Here is a 24,269-nt window from a genome sequence, read left to right as displayed (position 1 = left end):
TTGTTTCACTGTTTAAGAAAGGCTCTGAAGATGGAACAGGAAATTATAGGCCTGACATAAGTTATTGGAAGGTATTCTAAGTGACCGGATATTTGGATAGATGGGGACTGATTAGGGATAGTCAGCGTGGCTTTGTATGTAGTAGGTCATGTCTAACCAATTTTGTAGAGTTTTTCGAGGAAGTTACCAGGAAAGATGATGAAGGCAAGGCAGTGGATGTTGTCTACATGGACTTTAGCAAGACATTTTATAAGGTTCTGCATGGGAGGTTAGTCAAGAAGCTTCAGTTCCTCAGCATTCAAGATGAGGTAGTAAATTGGATTTGACGTTGGCTTTGTGGGAGAAGCCAGAGAGTGGTAGTAGATGGTTGCCCCTGACTGGAGACCTGTGACTAGTGAAGTGCCGGAGGGATTGGTGCTGGGTCCATTTTGTTTGTCATCTATATCAATGATCTGGATGATAACGTTAACTAGATCAGTAAATTTGCGGATGAGTCCAAGATTGGGGGTGTAGTGGGCAGTAAGGAAAGCTATCATGGCTTGCAGAGGAATCTGGACCAGCTGGAAAAATGGGCTGAAACATGGCAGATGGAATTTAGTGGAGACCAGTGTGAGGTGTTGCACTTCAGTAGTACCAACCAGGGTAGTTCTTACACAGTGAATAGTAGGGTACTGAAGAATCAAAGGATCTGGGAATATAGGTCCATAATTCATTGAAAGTGGTGTCACTGGTAGGTAAGGTCATTAAAAAAAGCTTCTGGCAGATTGGCCTTCATAAATCAAAGTATTGAGTGTCGGAGTTGGGATGTTCTGTCGAAGTTTTACAAGATGTTGGTAAGGTCTAATTTAGAGTAGTGTGTGCAGTTTTACCTACAGGAAAGATATAAATAAGGTTGAAAGAGTGCCGAGAAAATTTACAAGGATGTTGCCAGGACGTGAGTACCTGAGTTATCTGGAAAGGTGGAATAGGTTAGGATTTTATTCCCTAGAATGTAGAAGCCTTGAGGGGAGATTTTATACAGAATTATGAGGGTTATTGATAGGGTAAATGCAAGCAGGATTTTTCCACTGAGCTTGGTTGCGATTACAACTAGAGGTCATGGATTAAGGATGAAAAGTGAAAAGTTTAAGGGCGACATGAGAGGAAACGTCTTCACTCAGAGTCATGAGAGTGTGGAACAAGCTGCCAGTGCAAGTAATGCATGTGAGCTCAATTTTAACAGTTAGGAAAAGTTTGGATAGATACATGGATGGTAGAGGTGTGGAGGGCTATGGCCGCATTACAGATCGATGGGAGTAGACAGTTTAAAGGGCTCAGCATGGAATAAATGGTCCAAAGTGACTTTCTATGCTGTCCTTTTTTCTGACTCTATGACTCTCCCTCAACCTGAAATGTTGATCATCACTTTGCCTCAGCAGATGTTGCTTGAACTGCTGATTTTTTTTCAGCAATTTATTACACTGCAAACCTACCCTGTCAATTCGGTTGTACCTGCAGGAGGCTAGAAAAGCAAATCTAGTTTTTCTAAATTTTCCTCCTAAGACAGCCTGCCTTTACCAGATAGTCACCAAGCTATTTCTAGTGCAATAGTACCCTTCCTTAAATAAGTAGACCAGTACTATACATGGTACTCAAGATGTGGTCTCACCAGTGCATGATTAAATTGAAGAGTAACCTCACTATGTTTATTCTTTTCCATTGACAATAACCAATAGCATTCTGTTAGCTTTCATAATTCATTGCTGTACATGCATGCTAGCCTTTTGTGAATCATGCCTTGGACATCCAGAAACCTCTTCCAAAAAAAAAAATTTCTGCAATTTCTCACCACTCATAATGTTCTTTTTCCCTCTGTGATTGACTATTTTACAACTTCTCATGTTAAGCTCCATTTCCAAGAACATTATCTATTTTCATAATTCAGTAATCCCATTTTCAATTCTTAACTGAACATTGAATTTCAGAAATAAATAAAACTTGTTAGTTCATCAGCAGTATTTTGTGATGTATTCTACTATAAAATAGAGGTGTAGTTACCATCTCACCACGTGCCTTGCCCCTGGCATCCCCCACCTCTCATCACTTTATACCTGTTTAGTTTTAGTTACTCTTTGTTGGTTAGTCCAAGATTTCCATCTTAGATATTTGTGAAAATGAACAAAAGAGTTTGCGGATGCTGGCATCTAGGGTAAAAAAAAAACAATGCCTAAAGTGCACAGATAGTCAAGCAGCATCTGTGAAAGGAAGGTCTACATTTTGGGTCAAAACCCTACATCAAGACTGAGAGGGAACAGGAAATATTGCTAGTGTATAGGTTGAATAGCTTACAATGATGTGAATATTGAATTTTCTAATTTCAGATAACCCGCACTCCTGGTGCTCTCCTCCCATACACATCCTAGTGCTCTCCTCCCATACACACTCATCTGTCCACCTGCTTTTCTTCTTCCTTTGTTCATCTCTCCTACTTCTCCACCCCTCCCCTATTCCATCTGACCATCATGCCATCTGGCTCCACCTAACATCCACCAGCTTTTATCCGACCCCCTTAAGTAGTGTGATATACTGGAAATGTTTTATTTCTTTTCAATGCTGATGCAGGGTCTCAACCCAAAATGTCAGCTTCCATTGTTTGCCTCCATAGCTGCTACTTGACCAGCTGAGTTCCTCCCTTTTTCAGGTTTTGTTTTTAACATACTTTGCCTCTCATAAGTTGGGCTTCAGTGAAGCTTAATTTTTTTTTAAGCACAATGTATGGTTTCCAAGCACTTATTGAGGGCCATTTATAATGTTTATCCACAAAACATAATGAATATAACTTAAAACCAATGGACCAGTAATACAAAGTCCCTTGCGTTAAAGCTGCTCCATGTTTAAAAGGTTTCAAGGGTTTCAAAGGTACATCTAATGTTAGAGAAATGTACCCAGTATGCAGTCAAATTTCGCAGTAAACTGGAGATTGTAAAATCTCTGAGTGGAATCTTGGATAGGAAATGGAAACATGCTTCACAGTATGATTTCCTGAATTAAAATGCACTGTTTCAGTTTCTCAAAATTCTACTGTAACATATAACTTGAAGTAGTCTTGTCATTGACATGGAATGGTAACGATTTACATTAATGTAGAGGTTAAATGGAAAATCAAAGATCTGGTTAGAAATGATCTTTTAAAAACTGTTCAACAGATTAGATGAAAATCAACGAACTTGTTAGCTGTAACCAGAGGGCGGTGAAAATACATGTACAGGTAACCATAGCTACAACTATTTTCAATTGGTATGTGGTATTTAGGTGATTAAGTATATACATAATGCATGTGCAAATTACTAATTTCGTTTTACTTGAACCCTGGAAATTAAACTACTCTGGGAACATATCATGAAGTAGCTTAATAATGAACAAAATCTTCCACAATAACTTTTAAATCTTACCAGTAGTTATCTACTACATGGTGAATGAGTTCTGATCTCTCCAAAACCTCAAAGAAAGTTGCACAGCTCCACCATTAAGTCATGTGCTTCATACTTCCTAATCTAATTCTACAGTACTTTCTATTTTCCAGTACTTGCGTCTTTTAGCAGCATGTGCCAAAAGTTCCTAATGTACGTACTGTTTTGCAATTTAACATCCAGGCTTTTGGAAAAAAAATCACCATGGACTATTCCATCTGCCTGCCAAAATTAAATTTTTACTGATGTTAATGCTATATACACTGCATTTGGTATAATATTTCAAAATAATACATTTGTGTGTTGTTTTTATCAATGTTTCCTTTGTTTTCCAATAACTCAGTAATGGTCACATTATATCTCACCACAACTGCTTACATTAAATATACACAAATGCATTGAGAACATCAGAGTACACACCATATAGAAAATGTGAAAAGAAATCCCTTATTGCAGGCATTTTTGAATTTGGCTTATCTTTTCATGCACTTAGTTATGTCCAGTGAACAACAACTGGAAAGATTTTTTTACCATCTTTCCAATGTGACATCAAGCTGAGTATTAATTATCTTCAGGTGGATGAAAAGGATCTCATTGAAATATTTTGAGGAAGAGGTGGCAAGCTGTTTCCTTGTAGTATGACCAGTATTTCTGAAAGATTGGTCATTTTCACTTTTCTATTTTATGGTAATTTGTTGCTTGTTCCATATTTCAACAGCAACCACACTTCAATAGAACATTATTAGCTGTAAAGTGCTTTAGGGGTATGAGAAGTAACTTGATGGTCTTTCTGCTCTGGAACTCTCCATGTAAATCTGTTCCTCCCTTTGTTTCTCTTTCCGCAAAACCTACCTGTTTGACCAAACTTTTGATCACTATCGTAGTTGATCCCCATGTAGCTTCGTGTCAAATTACTTTGATAATGCTGCTAGAAAGAGGTTAAGTGAGTTGGCAAACATCTCTAGTAAAATATTGGAAAATGTAAACTTGTCCATCTTGACAGAATGAAAAAAATCATATCATAAACAGTGAGAAACTGCAGAAGGATTTGAATCTCCTAGTACACAATTTGCATAAGGCTAGTGTGCAGGTACAATAACTAGTTAAGAAAGCTAACAACATGTTATCACCTATTGGTGGGAAAGTAAATGCAACACCAAGGAGTTTTACTACAGTTCTGGAGTATTGTGCATCTGGAAAAGGTGATAAGACTTCTGAGGAAACATTGTACAGATAAGTTTCTATACACTAGAGCTCAGAAGAGTGTGAGAGTTCTTAATTAAAACATTAATGATCACAGAATTGATGTAAAGATATTCTCTTTTGTGGGATATTTGGGAACGAGGGGATCACTATTTAAAAATGAAGGGACACCTCTGTAAGTGTGATGATGCAAGTTTTTAGATGATCATGAATCTCTGGATATCTCTTCCTCAAAGGGCAGTGGAAGGAAGTCTTCTGAGTATTATGATGGAAGATAAACAGGGCATGAAAGAACATAATATGAAGGATGTGAAGGCTTTGGAAAGGGTTTTTTTTTAAAAAAAAGCTTTATCAGGATGCTGCATAGATTAGACAGGTGTTGTAAGGAGTGGTTGGACAAACTTGGGTTGTTTTCTGTGGAGAGGCTGAGGGGAACTGTTAAGGTTGATAGAATCACGCCAGAGGAGACGGTCATTATTTTTACCCAGGGTTAAAATGTCTGATACTAGATGACATACATTTGAAGGGAGAGGGAGTATTTTCAATGGAAATATGTGGAGCAAGTTTGTTGTAACACTTGGAGGGAATGATGGGTGCCTGGAATGTGCTGCCTTGGGTGGTGGTGGGGGCAAGTACAGTGGAGGCATTCAAAGGGCTCTTAGACAATTAGGCAGAAGGGAGTAGTGTAATTTGGCATTTGATTACTAGTTAGTTTGGCACAACCCTTGTGGGCTGCAGGACCAGTTGCTGTGCTATACTTTTCTATATTTCATGTTTCCAGACAAGAATGCAAATTTGAGGTTACTAATGCGATCAGCTATCATATGAAATAGTGCAGCAGATTCAAGAGACTTTTGTATTCCTACTTCAAATGTTCATATTTGCTAACACCTTGGAATGCCTTAAAGGTGTTATGCACATGTGAGTTTAAGTCTCATACTTGATAATATACAATTCTGTAGAGCTGTTCTCAATAATAACTGGCAATTTATTGTAATAGTATTTGGCTGTTTGGTTATTATAATGAACACCAAGTTTATTACCACAACAGCAAAAATCCTAATCACTATACAACACTGTAAATTTTGAAGCAGAGTACTTGAAGAGTCTGATAATGAGATTGTTATGGAAGCAGAGCCCTACTAATAGTTTGTTTGCATATCTTATGGGTTTAAATATGGCTAGTTTTTTCATTAAGCCAATTTTGCAAAAGTTTTTTATTTCCTGACACAGAAATTAAAAGACCTTTGAAGAGAACAAATCTTGATCCTGGCTCAGAAACCATAGTTCTTGTGATAATATACAGAGCACAACCACTAATAATTGCAGAGAACATTGGAATAAATTCCTCCTTGTCTCATCGCCAAAAGTTTGTTAGGGTAAAGGTAGAGAATCATGGGGAAACAATTACACAGCAAGGCATTACTCTGAAATAAAAAATAAAATTAAAGACTATGATAGAAACAGAAAATGCTAGAAATACTTAGTTGCGTGGAGAAAGAAGGAGTTAATATTTGAAGTCAATGATACTTCAGCAGTAATTTTTCCCCAATTATAGCTTAAAAACTGAGCAGGATAATGCAGATCTTAATTCAGAAATGTTAACAGTAATCTTGCCTTGCAGGTGTACCTCGAATTGTACAGCGCACATTTAGTTTGCCTCTCAAATTAATTTGCCAACCAGTTCAACCATGTAAGAATGCTGTTCATAAAATTACAATTGATACAAACAAGCCACCAGTAAACATTGCAGTTCTTTTTCCAGGTAAGCACTTTACACCAGTAAAGCTGGTATATGTCATTACCAATTACGATAGAATAACAAATATTAACAAGGCACCGTCAATAGTGGCTGCATATAAAATTAATATTTATGTAATGCAATTTATTCATCTTATTTTTCTCAGTTGTCTTACTTTTTCTGGTGAAGAGCGTGACACTTTTTAGTGGCACTTTATAGGTTCATTTATGAGCCTGATTATTGAGTGTTGCAGCTGGAAATTATTTTGTTCTTGCCTTGCAAAAGGTACTAGGCAACAATTAACCCAGATATTAAGCTCAGCTGCAGCACTTTAATGCTGGGTTTAATGAGATCAGTGCAGAACTGGACTCAAGATCTTAATGGGTAGATGGAGACTCAGAACCTCAGTAGATCTCTTCTATTTGGAACTTGTAATAAGCTCAGTACATGTAATTGTTATCATGTGTATGTAATACAGAATTAATTTTTCTACTCTTTAGCTATGCTTTTATACAGTAAATGGCACCACAATTATTTCCCTACATAACAACACAAGACAAGATCTTTGTGAACTGTAATGAAATATTTTTGCCTTTTGAAGTTCAATTTTTATTTTCAAATATTTAAATATTTTAGTCAATTAATTTATTTATTAAAGATGTGTAATTTTATTGTATTCACAAAGTCCAGTTTGAGCAATTTCTATGTTGAACTTCTGGCAAAAGCTGTATGCGTGGCTGTTGCTTTGTTATGCTCACATTTCGGTTCATTTTCCATTTTTGTTTATAAAAACAGATTTTCTTGGAGAGTCAGATCATGAACAGATAAATGTTTTGGGATTTAAATTACTCTCAGGGTCAACGATTACAGTTTTAGCCTCAAAGACATCAAGTGAGTATGATCTTTGATTATCCCATTAACTGCCTTCAAATTAACCAACTACAACTACTTCTAGTGTACAGCATGCAATAAGGGCACATATCTCATTTCAAGAATTATAATTATTCTTTTAAATCTACTTCCAATTTTGTGCTCTGTCCCTTGCCTCTTTTAACAGGAGAATGCAGCATCATATTGTATAAATAAGCTTGGAAGGTAATATCAGCTCCTAAGAAGTGCTTTTGTAATACTTTTTAAAAAAATTTGATATACATTGTTTATAGAGAGAAAAATATCTGCTTTCAATTTTTGATGCTTTAAGTATCACTTTAACCTTTTATTCTAAGTGGGTTTTGAGATCTTCTGTTATTTACTGACCTTGTGCCTCTGGCAATCAGGAAAGAATTGCAGGTTATGGATGACCCATTTCTGCCCAGGAATATCTTTAAGGAGACTGTTGATTCTTGTGTTTGGGTGAAGTGATGTGTGAAATATAGTGTTTTGCTTACTGAGCTTATTAGTTCTCATACCAGATTTCTTATTGTTATGTAAGACTGATGTTTTTTGACTTTGTAGCTGTCCTTGTTCCAAGCAGAAATGAAGTACAATGTTGATAAAAGTAAGTCTTCCCAGTCAGTTAAGTGTGTGGCATGTGGAGTAGGTTTTTCACACTGAATATGCTAATCAAGAATTAGTGGTGAAATATTTGTTTCATCCTGGTGACAAGTATAGAAAAAATAAGTGCCAAATACTTCCTCTGCATCAAATTTTATTTGAGTGTGCCAGTAGTCTAGAAAACTTGTGTGTACTTATGTACTCTTTTCCAGTTTAACTTGAAAGTCTAAAATTTATGGTTGACTTCTGCCTTTCCCTGTGTTGTAAGTTTTATATTATTCTCTTTTGAATGAGAATGATGCCAAGGGCATAATTCCTTTATTGATAACTCTGTCTCCTGCATGTATTCCAGTTAAACTCTAAGGATATAATCATGAACACAATGTCAAGTTCTCCACAGATTCGAGTTTGTGCTTCACATGCGTTGATAAACACTTATCACCAAACCTGTCCACGGGAATGGTACCGGGGATTGGAGGGAGGCGAATGTTGTCCCCTTGTTCAATAAAGGTAGTAGGGATAGTCCGGGTAATTGTAGACTAGTGAGCCTTACGTCTGTGGTGGGAAAGCTGTTGGAAAAGATTCTTAGAGATAGGATCTATGGGCATTTAGAGAATCATGGTCTGATCAGGGACAGTCAGTATGGCTTTGTGAAGGGCAGATGGTGTATAACAAGCCTGATAGAGTTCTTTGAGGAGGTGACCAGGCATATAGATGAGGGTAGTGCAGTGGATGTGATCTACATGGATTTTAATAAGGCATTTGACAAGGTTCCACATGGTAGGCTTATTCAGAAAGTCAGAAGGCATGGGATCCATGGAAGTTTGGCCAGGTGGATTCAGAATTGGCTTGCCTGCAGAAAGCAGAGGGTTGTGGTGGAGGGAGTACATTTGGATTGGAGGGTTGTGACTAGTGGTGTCCCACAAGGATCTGTTCTGGGACCTCTACTTTTCGTGATTTTTATTAACGACCTGGATGTGGGGGTAGAAGGGTGGGTTGGCAAGTTTTCAGACGACACAAAGTTTGGTGGTGTTGTGGATAGTGTAGAGGATGCAGAAGTGGGCTGAGAGGTGGCAGATGGAGTTCAACCCGGAGAAGTGTGAGGTGGTACACTTTGGAAGGACAAACTCCAAGGCAGAGTACAAAGTAAATGGCAGGATACTTGGTAGTGTGGTGTAGCTGAGGGATCTGGGGATACTTGTCTATAGATCCCTGAAAGTTGCCTCACAGGTAGATAGGGTAGTTAAGAAAGCTTGTGGGGTGTTAGTTTCATAAGTCGAGGGATAGAGTTTAAGAGTCGCGAGGTAATGATGCAGCTCTATAAAATTTTGGTTAGGCCACACGTGAAGTACTGTGTCCAGTTCTGGTCGCCTCACTATAGGAACGATGTGGAAGCATTGGAAAGGGTACAGAGGAGATTTACCAGGATGCTGCCTGGTTTAGAGAGTATGGATTATGATCAGAGATTAAGGGAGCTAGGGCTTTTCTCTTTGGAGAGAAAGAGGATGAGAGGAGACCTGATAGAGGTGTACAAGATAATAAGAGGAATAGATAGAGTGGATAGCCAGCGCCTCTTCCCCAGGGCACCACTGCTCAATACAAGAGGACATGGCTTTAAGGTACGGGGTGGGAAGTTCAAGGAGGATATTAGAGGAAGGTTTTTTACTCAGAGAATGGTTGGTGCATGGAATGCACTGCCTGAGTCAGTGGTGGAGGCCGATACACTAGTGAAATTTAAGAAACTACTAGATTAGATTAGATTATGAGAACACTCAGTCCTCTTTTATTGTCATTTAGAAATGCATACATGTATTACGAAATGATACAATGTTTCTCCGGAGTGATATCACAGAAAACAGGACCGACCAAAGACTAACACTGACAGAACCACATAATTATAACATATAGTTACAGCAGTGCAAAGCAATACCATAATTTGATGAAGAACAGACCATGGGCACAGTAAAAAAAAAAGTCTCAAAGTCCCGAGTCGATCGACTCCCGAGTCCCCGATAGCAGGCGGCAAAAGGGAGAGACTCCCTGCCATAAACCTCCAGGCACCGTCAACTTGCTGATGCCTTGGAAGCAGCCGACCACAGCCGACACTGAGTCCATCCGTCCGAAAACTTCGAGCTTCCAACCAGCCTCTCCGATATAGCCTCCCGAGCGCCATCCTCTGCCGAGCGCCTTTGACCTCTCCCCAGCCACTGAAACACGCAAAGCCGAGGATTTCGGGGCCTTCGGCTCCGGAGATTCCGCTTACCACATAGTAGCAGCGGCAGCAAAACGGGCATTTCAGAAGTTTTCCAGATGTTCCTCCGTGCTCTCACATCTGTCTCCATCAAATCAGAATTGTGCACGGCCCCCTACTTGACAGATAACAGATACTAGACAGGTATATGGAGGAATTAAAGGTGGGGGGTTATATGGGAAGCAGGGTTTAAGGGTCAGCACAACATTGTGGGCTGAAGGGCCTGTACTGTGCTGTGCTATTCTATGTTCTAGCTTTACTGCTTGATTTTTGAGAGATGTCCTACACACAATGTTCAAACCATTTCATTCTAATCCATGCCAGTCCATTTCATTGTAAACATGCAGAGCTATGTACTGGATATAGGCATTGTATTTGTGTGGATGGGACCACATTAAATCCAGTGACCAGCTGGACACTTAAACAAGTTACTTTTTCATCTAAATTCACTACCATTATCTAGAATCACTTCAATAACAGGTTCTTTAAGGTTGTCATAGCCCAGGGGGAGTAGCAGAGATAAGCTCCCACACCTATTAAGTGCTTCCAAAGGTGTTCTTCTCAAATAGCCTCTGACAGCCAAGTCCAGCTTCTGGCCTTCACATGTGGTTGATCACCAAGTCCAATGGAACCAATTCTGCTGACAGGAGAAGGGGCAAAGGCAGGTTACCAGCACTTTAAAACCATTCACTTTGAGCAGTTGGCACTCACCAGCCATGGTTGGAGAACAAATACTCTGATGTCAAACCTTCACTGCCTTGTGGCTATGCCCACTCAAGGGGAAGGCTTTTGGAGTAAACTCAGAGGGAAAAATCTGGAAATCAAGACCCTGGAGTAGTCCTGTGTTGAGTTAAATGCTGTCTGGCAACTCCTGCAATGCCACTGGTGCCAAACTGCATTCCTTTGGATTCAAATCAGTTGTGCGGAGAGGGGGAGCTTGCTGTATGGGCAACAACTTGCTCTCCATATCATACTGTCTTAGCTTGCGTAGACAGCTAGCATGCAACTACCATGGTTGACCCTAATCAATGGAGAAGCTACTTCAATAACATGTGAAGCTCTCATTCGGTTACACTTGGACTGTCAGTGTGAGGACTTTAAGGAGATTAACTTACTCCGTTTTTTTAATGGTATTTAGTGGGCACATTAGAAATAAAGCAGCTATTGAGAGACTGCACAGGAGAATTTTGTTTTGGGATTTTAAAAAAGTAATTTAAAGTTGTTTGATTTTAATTGAGTTTGTGTTCATAACTCCTGTCTAAAGAATCTGGGGTACTCCTTGAAACTGGAAGGTAGAGAAGAGATTGACAAAATTTTCAAAGCTATGTCAACTTTAGAAAGGGTCAACAGAAAGCTTTTCAATTAGCATGAGGTAGGAGTTCAAGAATCAGACATGATTGATTTTAAAGAGATTGATAAAAGATTCAAGGATGACATGATGAGAGTGCACTGGCTGAAAGTATGGTAGATACTGATTAATTTGTGGTTGTGGGCAGTATTCTTAATGCTAAGGGAAAACGCAGTGAGATCAAACCCACAACAGAAGTTCATGTTGCAACATGTAATGCTATAACACAGCTCTTTGGTGGGCTAAATTTTTTTGAAGAGCAGGGGAGTTGGAACTTGCTCTATCAGTTTTATCCCCAAGTCTTCATCATTAAAACTGGGATCTAAATTTCCCAAAATAATTTTGTATCACTTGGGAATATTCTGAGACTGGTCTCAGAGCTAGGGTGCTGAATCAGAAGGACATTAGGATCACGTGTGTCCTTTGTTTCACAGAATCCTGGTTAACCCCTTCTGTACTGGATGCAGTAATTCAGATCGATGGATAGATCCACAGAGTCTCTCAAAAGCAGAAGGTGGAGGAGTATGCCTCATATTCAACTCCTCTTATATATCAATGATATATATAACAAATATATCAATGCTGTCCCAATTCTGCTCACCAGACCTGGAATATCTCACAATTAAATGTGGTCCATTTTACCTACCATGGGAGATTACCGTGATCATTTTGGTAGCGTATATATTTCACCTCGGGCCAATGTCAATCAGGCTTTAGATGTTCTGAGCAATGGGATCAACATGCATGAAACAGTGTACCCTAACTCCTTCACCATCGTTTTTGGGGGTTTTAAATAGGCCAGTCTGAAAAAAATCACTAAACCATTACCATCAACAGATGACTTGCAATACCAGAGGAAACAACACACTGGACCATGTTACACCGCCATCAAGAATGCCTACCATGCTATTCCACACCCTCCCTTCGGGAGGTCTGATTGCCTAGCTGTACTACTTCTACTCCCTGAGTACAGGCAGAGACTGAAGACTGCAGCACCAGTAGTGAGGGCCAAGCAGGTTTGGACAAGGGAAACACAGGAGCACCTACAGGACTGCTTTGAGTCAGTGGTCTGGACTGTATTCAGAGATTCATCTTCCAATCTGGATGAGTATGCTGCAATTGTTACCCACTTCATTAAAACCTGTGTGGATGAGCATGTGCCTACAAAGACTTGCTGTACATTGCCAAACCAAAAGCAGTGGATGAACCAGGAGATGCATTGTCTGCTGAAGGCTAGATCTGTGGCATTCAAGTGTGGCGACCCAGGTCTGTACCAGAAAACCAGGTATCCAGGTATGATTTGCAGAGGGCTATTTCAAGGGTGAAGAGACAATTTCAAACCAGGTTGGAGGAGACATTGGATGCACAACAACTCTGACAGGGTTTGCCAGACATTGCTTTCTACAAAGCAAAACCCAATAGTATGAATGGCAGTGATGCTTCACTACCAGATGAACTAAATGCCCGCTTTGAAAGGGAGAATATAACTGCAGCTGTGAAGATCCCTGCTGTACCCAATGACCCTGCGATCTCTGTCTCAGAGGCCGATGTTAGGCTGTATTTAAAGAGAGTGAACCCTCACAAGGTGGGAGGCCCTGATGGAATACCTGGTAAGACTCTGAAAATGTGCTGGCAGGAGTATTCAAGGACATTTTCAACCTCTCACTGTTACGGGCGGTAGTTCCCATTTGCTTCAAAAAGGCAACAATTATACCAGTGCTTAAGAAGAATAATGTGAGCTGCCTTAATGACTATTGCCCGGTAGCACTCACATGACAGTGATGAAATGCTTTGAGAGGTTGGTCGGGACCAAACTGACCTCAGCAGGGACCTGGACCCACTGCAATTTGCCTATCGCCACCGCTCTACTCTCTCTATACCCATGACTGTGTGGTTAGGCGTAGTTCAAATACCATCTATAAATTTGCTGATGATACAACCATTGTTGGTAGAATCTCAGATGGAGGTGAGAAGCCATAAAGGAGTGAGTGAGGCCATAAAGGAGTGGAGTAGTGTCGCAGCAACAACCTTGCACTCAACGTCAGTAAGATGAAAGAGTTGATTGTGGACTTCAGGAAGGATAAGACGAGGTAACACGAACCAATCCTCATCGAGGGATCAGCAGTAGAGAGAGTGAGCAGTTTCAAGTTCCTGGGTGTCAAGATCTCTGAGGACATAACCTGGTCCCAACGTATTGGTGCAACTATAAAGAAGTCAAGACAGTGACTATACTTCATTAGGAGCTTGAAGAGATTTGGTATGCCAACAAAAACACTCAAAAATTTCTATCAATGTAACGTGGAGAGTATTCTGACAGGCTGCATCATTGTCTGGTATGGGGGGGGGGCGCGCAGGAGTTACTGCACAGGACCGAAAGAAGCTGCGGAAGGTGGTAAATTTAGTTGGCATCATCTTGGGTACTAGCCTATGAAGTATGGTGTCCAGGAGCGGTGTCTCAGAAAGGCAGCATCCATTATTAAGGACCCTCACCACCCAGGGCATGCCCTTTTCTCATTGCTACCATCAGGTAGGAGGTACAGAAGCCTGAAGGCACACGTTCCCCTCTGCCATCTGATTCCAAGATGACATTGATTCCATGAACTGCCTCACTTTTTTAATATATTTCTGCTTTGCACTATTTTTAATCTATTAAATATACATATACTGTAATTTATTTTTCTATATTATTTTGTATTGTGTGGGCACGTGGCCAAGTGGTTAAGGCATTGGACTAGCTACCTGAAGGTCGTGAGTTCGAGCCGCAGCCAAGGGAATGTGTTGTGTCCTCGAGCAAGGCACTTAATCACACATTGCTCTGCGACGACACTGGTGCCAAGCTGTATGGGTCCTAATGCCCTTCCCTTGGACAACATTGGTGTCGTGGAGGGGGGAGACTTGCTGCATGGACAACTGCTGGTCTTCCATACAACCTTGGTCAGGCCTGCGCCCTGGAGAGTGAAGACTTTCCAGGTGCAGATCCATGGTCTTGCAAGACTAACAGATGCCTTTACTTTAGTCTACTTTATATATTGTATTGAACTGCAGCTGCTAAGTTAACATATTTCACAACACATGTCAGTGATAATAAACCTGATTCTGATTCTGAGATGCTGAAGATGTTTGGACTTCTGTCTTTTCACCATAGTAGGATATCCGCAGTAAAAACACTGCAGCAAGGTCAGTTCTTAGTCTCAGCCTCTATGTGTAATCCCACTTGAGTTTGCCTCTGCTTCTTCAGCTGACCTAATATGTGCCTTCATCTTGGAATTTGTACCTTAGCAGCCGGATTCTGAAGGTGAAGTTCAAAGTTGTAAGAACTCCCTTGGATATGTGTTTATGGGAAATAAATAAACTGGTCGAGCGTAACGAGTGGGGGAATGGGTCTCAAAATACAACATAATTATAAATGGTGGGATATGGTCTTAGAATTTGTAGACCATATCCACTAGAATGACAGCTTGGTACTGTAATGAACACACATGCACTAAACAAAGTATGATGTTCCTCAGAAAGATCCAGAAAAGGAAGTGTTAGAGATGGTCTAGATGAATTTGAATGCAGGGTGGAAGTTGATGGCAAAGGTGATTAAAAATTGATGAGATGTGCACTCATGCAGGAAGCAGCACCAATGCCGTCACTGATGTAGTGGAGAAGGAGTTGGGGAGTGGTCCTAGTGTAGGTTTGGTATCAAAAGATGAGCATAACTGGGGTCTGTATAAGGTCTTCATCCTTGATTTGTAGAAAGTGGGAAGGATCAAAAGAGTAGGTGCATGGCAATTACATTTCTGCTCTATTGAATCCCTATCAATAAATTCCTTTCAGTATTCAATACAGGTTTCCCCCGCCATCCAAAGGTAGAGCGTTCCTATGAAACGGCTCGTAAGCTGAAATGTCGTAAAGCACAGAAGCAATTACCATTTATTTATATGGGAAAAATTTGTGAGCGTTCGCAGACCCAAAAATAACCTCCCAAATCATGCCAAATAACACATAAAACCTAAAGTAACAGTAACATATAGTAAAAGCAGGAATGATATGATAAATACACAACGTATATAAAGTAGAAATACTTTTCCACAATCATTACTGCACTGTTCTCCGTAGCGAAAATCTCACACAAGCGCCGTCGGCAAAAACATGGCGCAAGCAGTCTACAGTAACCTTTAAGCTATGAAGCTGCCAAATCATACCAAATAACACGTTAAAATATACAGCTTATATAAAGTGGAAATAATGTATGTACAGTGTAGTATCACTTACCGGAATTGGTTCAGCGCCGAGCACACTGATGATGGTGTGTTAGACTGAGTCGTCGCAGGCTGAAGTGGTGTAGTGGTCCTCACCCTCCGGGCCGCTGACAGATACCTAAAAGCAAAGCATGCAGGGGTATAGCGGTAGCCGAGAGGCATCCAGCACATCTGTAAGAAAAAAGCCGAAATAAACATGCTAATTAATTACTTGTCGGGTGGCACCTAATTAATTAGCATGTTTATTTTGGCTTTTTTCTTAAAGATGTGCTGTGTGCCTCCTGGCTACCACTGCATTCTCCGCGAATCGCGGGGTGGTGGGACACTGGGGTGTCATATCGTCGTCTGTTTCCATTAGGGCAGGCAGCTCATCTTCTCCTATGACTGCCTGCCTCGATGTCGGAGCTCGAGGTTCGTCGTCTGCTGTGGCTGATGCGGATGCTTGCTTGACTGCTGAGCCTCACGCATTTTTCTATCATACAGTTCTTTGTACGGACTCAAACCATCCTGCAAATATCCCCTAAACCTGCGTACCCTTTCAAAATTAAAGTCGTACTTTATCATTGCAGCGAAAATCTCACGCAGTTAATTCACATTCAGTTCCTGGACAACTTCACTTTCGGTCCATTCGCTACTGTATTCAGTTTCAATTGTTATCCTTTCCTCTTCCAATTGCATCAGCTCTTCATCTATCAGTTCTTGGTCATGGGATGCCAAAACCTCTTCAACATCATCTTTGTCAGCTTCCACAAGCCAAACTCAGTTAGTCCTTACTTTGTTCACCACGATCGAAACACTTAATTATGTCTAGTTTTACGCTAAGTGTAACACCCTTACGAGCTCCTTTAGGCTTTTCCAATACCTTGGAACTCGTCTTGCAAACGGCTGCTCACAGGCACGTGTTTAAGCAATGCCGGCGAGAATACAGTCCCGAATCCGGGGGAGAGCGGCTGCTCGGGGCGTGCACTGCCTTTTATCGTGCGCTGATTTTCCCCGTGCGCTGCTTTTTTTTCGTAACAGTGAAAACACCTCCTGAAAGCGAAAACAGGGTACTAATGTAGGTCTTTTGTAACAGTGAGGTTTCGTAAAGCAAATGTTCGAAAAGCGGGGGACACCTGTAATTCCTTTTTCGGATTGACTGAGCGATTTTGCACTTTTGCTGTCTCTGGGTGAATTCGGCAAGGTTGAGATTGGAGTATGTGGCCTAAGGGTGGAGTACAGACTTAAAATAAGTGTGGTTTTGTCACAGAGAGGGGTATAGATGGAAATAACAAGGAAAGGAGCTCTGATGGACTCGAGAGAAAAATTGATCAAGTGTCACAAAGCATTTCGTACCATTTAGTTATTGGATGAATAAGAACAGTTAGACAGAGGAAATGAAACAGAAGGATATACTGGCTCTGTGAGAGGCAGAATATAACTAGAAACCTAATGAAATAGAATACTGGAAAAAAAAAACAGATCAGTCAGCATATGTGGCAAGAGACTATTACAGGTGGGCAACCTTGGATCAGAACTGACCAGTCCTGACACAAAAAAATGGCTGGTTGTCTAAGAATGCTGAATTCATGTTTGATCCCAAGGGCTGCAGTATGTTTTGTAGTAGATGAAGTGTATTTCCTCAAGGTTACATTGGGACTTGATGGAAAAGCAAAAGGTGCAAATATGTAAAGGTTTTGCTTTAAAAGCAAGTAGGTAAAGGTTAAAAATGTTATACGACATTATCTAATTAATTATTAAATATTCATGAATATGAAATATAGAACATAAAGCCGTACAGGCCCTTTGGCCCATGATGTTGTGCCAACCTTTTAACCTACTCTAAGAGCAATCTAACCCTTTCTTCCCGCATAGCCCTCCATTTATCTTTTATCCATGTGCTTATTTTCATCCATTTTCTGAAAATTTGCTGATAGTGGCCTGACAGGTACACAGGGTACACAAGGCTACTGGCATGCTGGCCTTCATCATTCAGGGCTTTGAGTTTAGGAAGTGGGATGTCATGTTGTAGTTGTGCAAGATGTGGTGTACACTTGAAGTAATATGTTCACTTTAAGCCATTAAGATAGACCAAATGCAAAAAAACTTTGGCAGGACTATAAGGAGAAGTTAAACAGGCTTGGACTTCAATCCTTGGAGTTCAGAAAATGGGGATGATCTTGTAGAGCTGTAAAAAAACAATGATGGACATAGATAACGTGAATGCACAGAGCCTTCCCCCCCCCACCCCCATGGTTGGGGCATCAAAAATTAGAACACATAGGTTTTAAGATGGGAGGGGAGAGATTTAAAAGGAACCTGAGGGGCAACCTTTTCACATAGAGGGTAGTACATATGCAGAATGAACTGACAGAGGAAGTGGTTGAGTTAGGTACAATAACACCAAAATTTAAAAGACATTTGGATAGGTATGTGAATAGGATAGATTTAGATACATATGAGCCAAATGTAGGCAAATGGAACTAGCTTATAGGGCATCTTTAGGCCAGTTGAGCTGAATGGCCTATTTCACTGCTGTATGACACAACGACTCTTGTGTTTTTAATTTCTCAGGTCGATACAGAGTTCAATGTGACCAGTTTGAAGATCTGTGGCTAATCACTAAAGGACTTATTCAGCGTTTGGAAGAGACCTTTTCCAATGAAGAACACAAGGACTTTGTGTGCACCTTTCCAGGGCCCATTCCTTTGCAAGAGTACTTTCAATTAATTGATCGACATTTTGAGGTCTGTCATTTTTAATCACTGTAGTCCAGAGTTTGTGGAGTAACACTGACGAATCTTTTAGTCTTGGCGTCATATAGAATAGAAAAGGGCCATTCTGCCCAACACAACCACCAGTGGGCACTTAGCTGAACTAATCCTTTCGTTTAGCAATTAACCATAGTACATGTTGCCACTCTTAAATGTTGTGAGCTTCAACTTTCTCCAGTGGTATATTCCGGGTACTCACTACTCTGATGAGAAGGATGCTCAAATCCCATCTAAAACTCCTGCTTCTTACTCCATATCTATGTCTCCAGTTTTAATCACCACTGATGGGCGAAAGGTTTCCGACAATCTAGCCTATCTATGGTCATCACAATTTTATATACTTAAGTAATCTCTCCTCTTAACCTCCTCTGTTCTAGGGAGAATAGATTTAACTTCTCCAATCTCTGCTCATAACCTCCTCCCAGGAAATATTTTGGTGAATCTCCTCTGCAGACTTTCTAAAACTTATCACATCTTTCCTACTGTGTGGTGAGCAGAGTTGCCCACTGTTCTTCAGCTGAGGTCTGACTGGTAATTTATAAAGTTGTACCAGGACCTCCCTGCTTTTATATTTGTTGCCCTGACTCATGAAAGTCATATCCTATCTTCCTTTTTAAAACATACTATCTCTACTCCCATATTCGAGGATCTTTTAGACTTGCACACTAAGGTCTTACTATCCCTCACTACTCCCTAGAATCCTACTATTAATGGTGTATGCCCTATCTTTATTAGTACTCCAAAAGTGCATCACTTCACAATTATCTGAATTGAATTCCACCTGTCATTTCTCAACCCATTTCACCAACACATCAATATCAACCCTTATTCTAAGCTACTCTCCACACTGTCAATATCTCCATTTTAGTGTCATCTGTAAACTTGTTGATCATGCCGTCTATTCATATCCTAATTGTTCAAGTATATTATAAGCTGCAGGGGTCCCAGCAACAATCCCTGTGGAACATGAGTCACAGACATTCAATAAAAAATAGCCCTCCATCATCATCTTCTGTCACCTGTTGCCAAGCCAATTTTTGATTCAGCTTGCATGAACCCTTTGGATCAGTCTCTCGTGGTGGGACTTTGTCAAAAAGGCTTACTGGAGTGCATTTAACACACATCCACTGCTCTGCGCTCATTAACAAACTTAGTTGCCTTTTTAAACAAAATTAGCCTTTGTAAGTGTTAAATTAATAAACAGACATCAACTTTTGAATTATACAAAAACAGTTAAATGCTCTGTTCCACCCTAGGCTATTTTAAGTTCTGAAAGGTAGAAATCCTCTGGAAATCTCTCAACCTTTACATGTGATGTCACTGTAAACAGGAAATGTGAAATTTAGTAGAACGAGGTATTACAGAGGTTTTATTAGCATGCTAAACCACACTTCTGGAGCCTTGGTCTTTAGCTTAACAGTAATTAAGCACAATAGGAGGCAGAGAAGCGTCTATGGGACTGTTTTGAGTAAGTGAACTGGGCCATGTTTAAGGACTCATCAAAGGATCTGAACGAATATGCTACAGTTGTCACGGTCCTTATAAAGTCAGTTGTGAATGAGTTCTGCTAATCAAATAAAGTCCAAGAGATCCAGTTGTGACATCTGGAAAGTTATCTCACATGCGAAGAGGCAATTCCGGATCAGACTGGAATTACAGAAGAATGTTCAACATCTGAGGCAGGGCTTAAATGTTAACAGCTCCTACAAGGTAAACCAAGTGACATATGTGACAGCAAGATTTTGCTCCCAGATGAACTCAATTCCTTTTATGCTTGAGTTGACTGACAAAACATGGTGGCACCTTCACAAACTCCCATAATCCCTGATGCCCTGTGATTTCAGTCTCTGAGGTCAATGTGAGAGCATCCTTCAGGAGGGTGAACCCATGGAAAGCATCTGGCCCAGGCAAGGTACCCAGCTGAGTACTGAAGACTTGTGCTGATCAACTGGCTGGAATGTTCACTGATATCTTTAACTTTTCACTTTGGCAGTCTAAGGTATCCACCTGCTTCAAGCAGGCTTCAATTGTACTGGTACCCAAAAAGAATGTAGTATCTTGCCTTAAAGACTATTGTCCAGTAGCACGTGCATCCACTGCAATGTAGTGCTTTGAGAGGTTGGTGATGAAACATATCAACTCCTGTCTGAAGAACAACTTGGATCCTATCCAATTTGTGAACTGTCACAACAGGTCAACAGCGGCTGCTATTTCATTGGTTCTTCACTCAGTCTTGGAGCATCTAGATAGTGAAGATGCTTATACAAGGATGTTCTTCATTGACCACAGTTCTGCATTCAATACTATCATCCCTTCAAAACTAATCAATAAACTGCAAGAACTGGATCTTTGATTTCCACACTTGCAGACCCAAATCAGTTTGGATTGACAAAAAAATTTCCTCCACAGTCACCATCAGCACAGGTGCACCACAAAGCTGTGTGCTTAGTCCTCTGCTCTAATGCTTTATACTTAAGACTATGAGATTTAAGTTTGCTGACGATACCACTGCCATTGGCTGAATCAAAGATGGTGACAAATCAGCATATAGAAGGAAGATTGAAGATCTGGCAGAGTGGTGCCACAACAACATCTCTTACTCAATATCAGCAAGACTAAAGAGCTGATTATTGACTACATGAGCAGGAAACCAGAGGTCCGTGAGCCAGTCCTCATTGATGGATCAGAAGTGGAGAGGGTCAACAACTTTTGTCAAGTCAAACTGGAGTTTCGAGAAAGTATTGGGACCTAGAGGCAAAAGAAAATAAAATTTAAAAGTAATAGCAAGAATCCACTGATAGACCAGACGGAACCCACTGACTGAGTGCTGCTTCTGCCTGGAATATTAGGCGGACCCCGCAGCATCACAGCGGCAGTCCCGGAGCAGCATTGGAATCTGAGGTAAGATACTGAACTTTAAATAACTTGAGAGACTGTTTCATGGAAAAGAGCACTGCTGTCACTGCGTTTTGGGTTAGCGCTAGCTTCACGTCACGGGGATCATCACGCACGGGCACTTCTGGGAAATGGCGCGAGGTTTAAGAAGAGCTCGGGAACCTTCCAGAAGTTGCGCCCGGTTTGAAAACATAACAGTCTATTAGGGAGCGGAGGCTGTGCAGGTCGGAATCCATCTACAAAGTCCGGAGAGGTAGCCAGTTTTTTCACCTAGTGACTAGTGACTAATGTCTAATAGTTGATGGAACTAATGGAACTATCAAACTGCAGCACTTGCGAAAAATAAAAGGAGGAAAAAGGAAAAGTTGTTTGGTCATTGAGTGGAATCCAGTTAAAAAAACCTTCGGGTAGACACATTCAATCTCTTTCAAGTGGGGAAGCTGCACCCTGGCAACTTTAAGTTCCTCAGTGTTACCATTTCAGAGGATCTGTCCTAGGTCCAGCATGTAAGTGCTATTACAAAGAAAGCACGGCAGCACCTCTACTTAGAAGTTAGTGAGGGTTCGGCCTGTCATCTGAAACTTTGACAAACTTCTTTAGATGTGCAGTGGAGGGTATTCTGACTGGTTGTATCATGGTCTGGTATGGAAACACCAATGCTCTGGAATAGAATAAAATAAAAAAAAACAATAGTGTATGCAGCCTAGACCATCGCGGATAAAGCCCTCCCCACAATTGAGCACATCTACAAGGAGCAGTGTTGCTGGAAAGAAACATACATCATCAAGGATCCCCACCATCAAGGCCATGCTCTTTTCTCGCTGCTGCCATTAGGAAGGAGGTAGAGGAGCCTCAAGGCCCACGCCACCAGGTTCAGTAACAGGTTTTACCCCTCAACTATAAGGCTCTCGAACCAGTGGAGATAACTTCATTCAACTTTGAAATTCACTCATCCTAACAATGAACTGTTTCCACAACCTATGAACTCACTTTAAAGGACTCTTCATCTCAAGTTCTTGATATTTATTGCTTATTTTTATTTGGTTTGTATTTTCCTTTTTGTATTTGCATATTTTGTTGTCTTTTGCACATTGGTTGTTTGTCTGACTCATGCAGTTTTCTATAGTGTTTCTTGTATTTACTGTGAATAGCCGCAAGGAAATGAATCTCATGGTAGTATATGGTGACGTATATGTACTTTGATAATAAATATACTTCACACTTTGAACTTTTAAAGCAATCTTTAACCCTGAAAACACAGAAAATGCTGGAGGAACCCATTTGGTCAGGCAGCATCTATGGAAAAGAGTACAGTTGACTTTTTGGGCCGAGACCCTTCAACAGGACTAGAGAAAAAAGATGAGTAGATTTAAAAAGTGGGGGGAGAGGAGAGAGAAACACAAGGTGATAGGTGATGCTGGGGGGGGGGGTGGGAGCAGTAAGAAAAGAGCTGGAAAATTGATTGATGAAAGAGATACAGGGTTGAAGAAGAGGGAATCTAAAAGGAGAGGACAGAAGGCCATGGAAGAAAGAAAAGGGGGGGAGGAGTACCAGAGGGAGGCGATGGGCAGGCAAGGAGATAAGGTGAGTGAGGGAAAAGGGGATGAGGAATAGTGAAGGGGGGCGGGCATTACCAGAAGTTCAAGGATGCTCATGTCATCAGGTTGGAGGCTACCCAGAAGGAATATATGTTGTTGCTCCTCCAACTTGATTGTGGCCTCATTGTGACATAGAGGAGGCCATGGATTGACATATCAGAATGGGAATGGGAAGTGGAATTGTAATGGGTGGCCACTGGGAGATCCCGCTTCTTCTGGTGGACGGAGCGTTAGGTGCTCAGCGAAGCGGTCTCCCAATCTATGTCAGGTCTCACCAATATACAGGAGGCCACACTGGACGCAGTATATGACCCTAACAGACTCACAGGTGAACAGTCGCCTCAGCTGGAAGGACTGTTTAGGGCCCTGAATGGTAGTAAGGGAGGAGGTGTAGGGGCAGATGTAGCACTTGTTCTGCTTGAAAGGATAAGTGCCAGGTGGGAGATCAGTGGGGAGGGATGAATAGATAAGGGAGTTGCATAGGGAATGATCCCTGTGAAAAATAGAAGGTGGGAGGGCAGGGAAAGATGTGGAATCACGTTGGAGATGGCGAAAGTTCTGGAGAATTATGTGCTGGACACAGAGGCTGGTGGGGTGGTAGGTGAGGACAAGAGGAACCCTATCTGTGGTAGGGTGGCGGGAGGATTGGGTGAGAGCAGACGTGCATGAGATGGAAGAGATGCAGTTGAGGGCAGCATTGATGGTGGAGAAAGGGAAGCCCCTTTCTTTGAAAAAGGAGTTCATCTTCTTTGTCCTGTAATGAAAAGCCTCATCCTGAGACCAGATGCGGCGAAGGAGGAGGAATTTAGAGAAGGGGATGGTGTTTTCTGAGTAACCAGGGTGGGAAGAGGTAGAGTCAAGGTAGCTGTGAAAGTCCGTGGTTTATAATAGACATCAGTAGAAAAGCTGTCTCCAGGGATAGAGACATGGAGATCAAGAAAGGGGAGGGAGGTGTCGGACATCGACCAGGTAAATTGAGGGCAGGGTGGAAGTTGGAGGCAAAGTTAATGAAGTTGATGAGCTCTGCATGGGTGCAGGAAGCAGCACCAATGCAGTCATCAATGTAGCATAGGAAAAGTGGGGGGACGGACACTAGTGTAGGCTTGGAACATAGACTGTTTCACGTAGCCAACAAAAAGGCAGACATAGCTGGGACCCATGAGAGTGCTCATGGCTACACCTTTTGTTTGAAGGAAGTGGGAGGAGCCAAAGGAGAAATTATTAAGAGTAAGGACAAGTTCTGCTAGATGGAGGAGAGTGGTGGAGGAGAACTGGTTGGGTCTGGTGTCC

At 41.2% G+C, this 24,269-nt stretch overlaps 1 protein-coding gene across 3 annotated transcripts in view; it reads left to right on the top strand.

Moving 5' to 3' along the window:
- Nucleotides 1-24,269, top strand: part of bbs9 (Bardet-Biedl syndrome 9) — a 389,410-nt gene that overhangs the window by 96,589 nt on the left and 268,552 nt on the right. For all 3 annotated transcript variants that reach the window (XM_063039451.1, XM_063039528.1, XM_063039590.1), the window contains exons 16-18: nt 6,277-6,417; nt 7,189-7,284; nt 18,287-18,459. In XM_063039451.1, coding sequence (XP_062895521.1) covers nt 6,277-6,417; nt 7,189-7,284; nt 18,287-18,459 — 410 coding nt within the window. The remainder of the gene's footprint in view (nt 1-6,276; nt 6,418-7,188; nt 7,285-18,286; nt 18,460-24,269) is intronic.

This window comes from Mobula hypostoma, chromosome 1 (assembly GCF_963921235.1).
Source record: "Mobula hypostoma chromosome 1, sMobHyp1.1, whole genome shotgun sequence".
In the NCBI taxonomy this organism is placed as follows: Eukaryota; Metazoa; Chordata; class Chondrichthyes; order Myliobatiformes; family Myliobatidae; genus Mobula; species Mobula hypostoma.
This window is presented reverse-complemented; position numbering and strand designations above follow the sequence as displayed.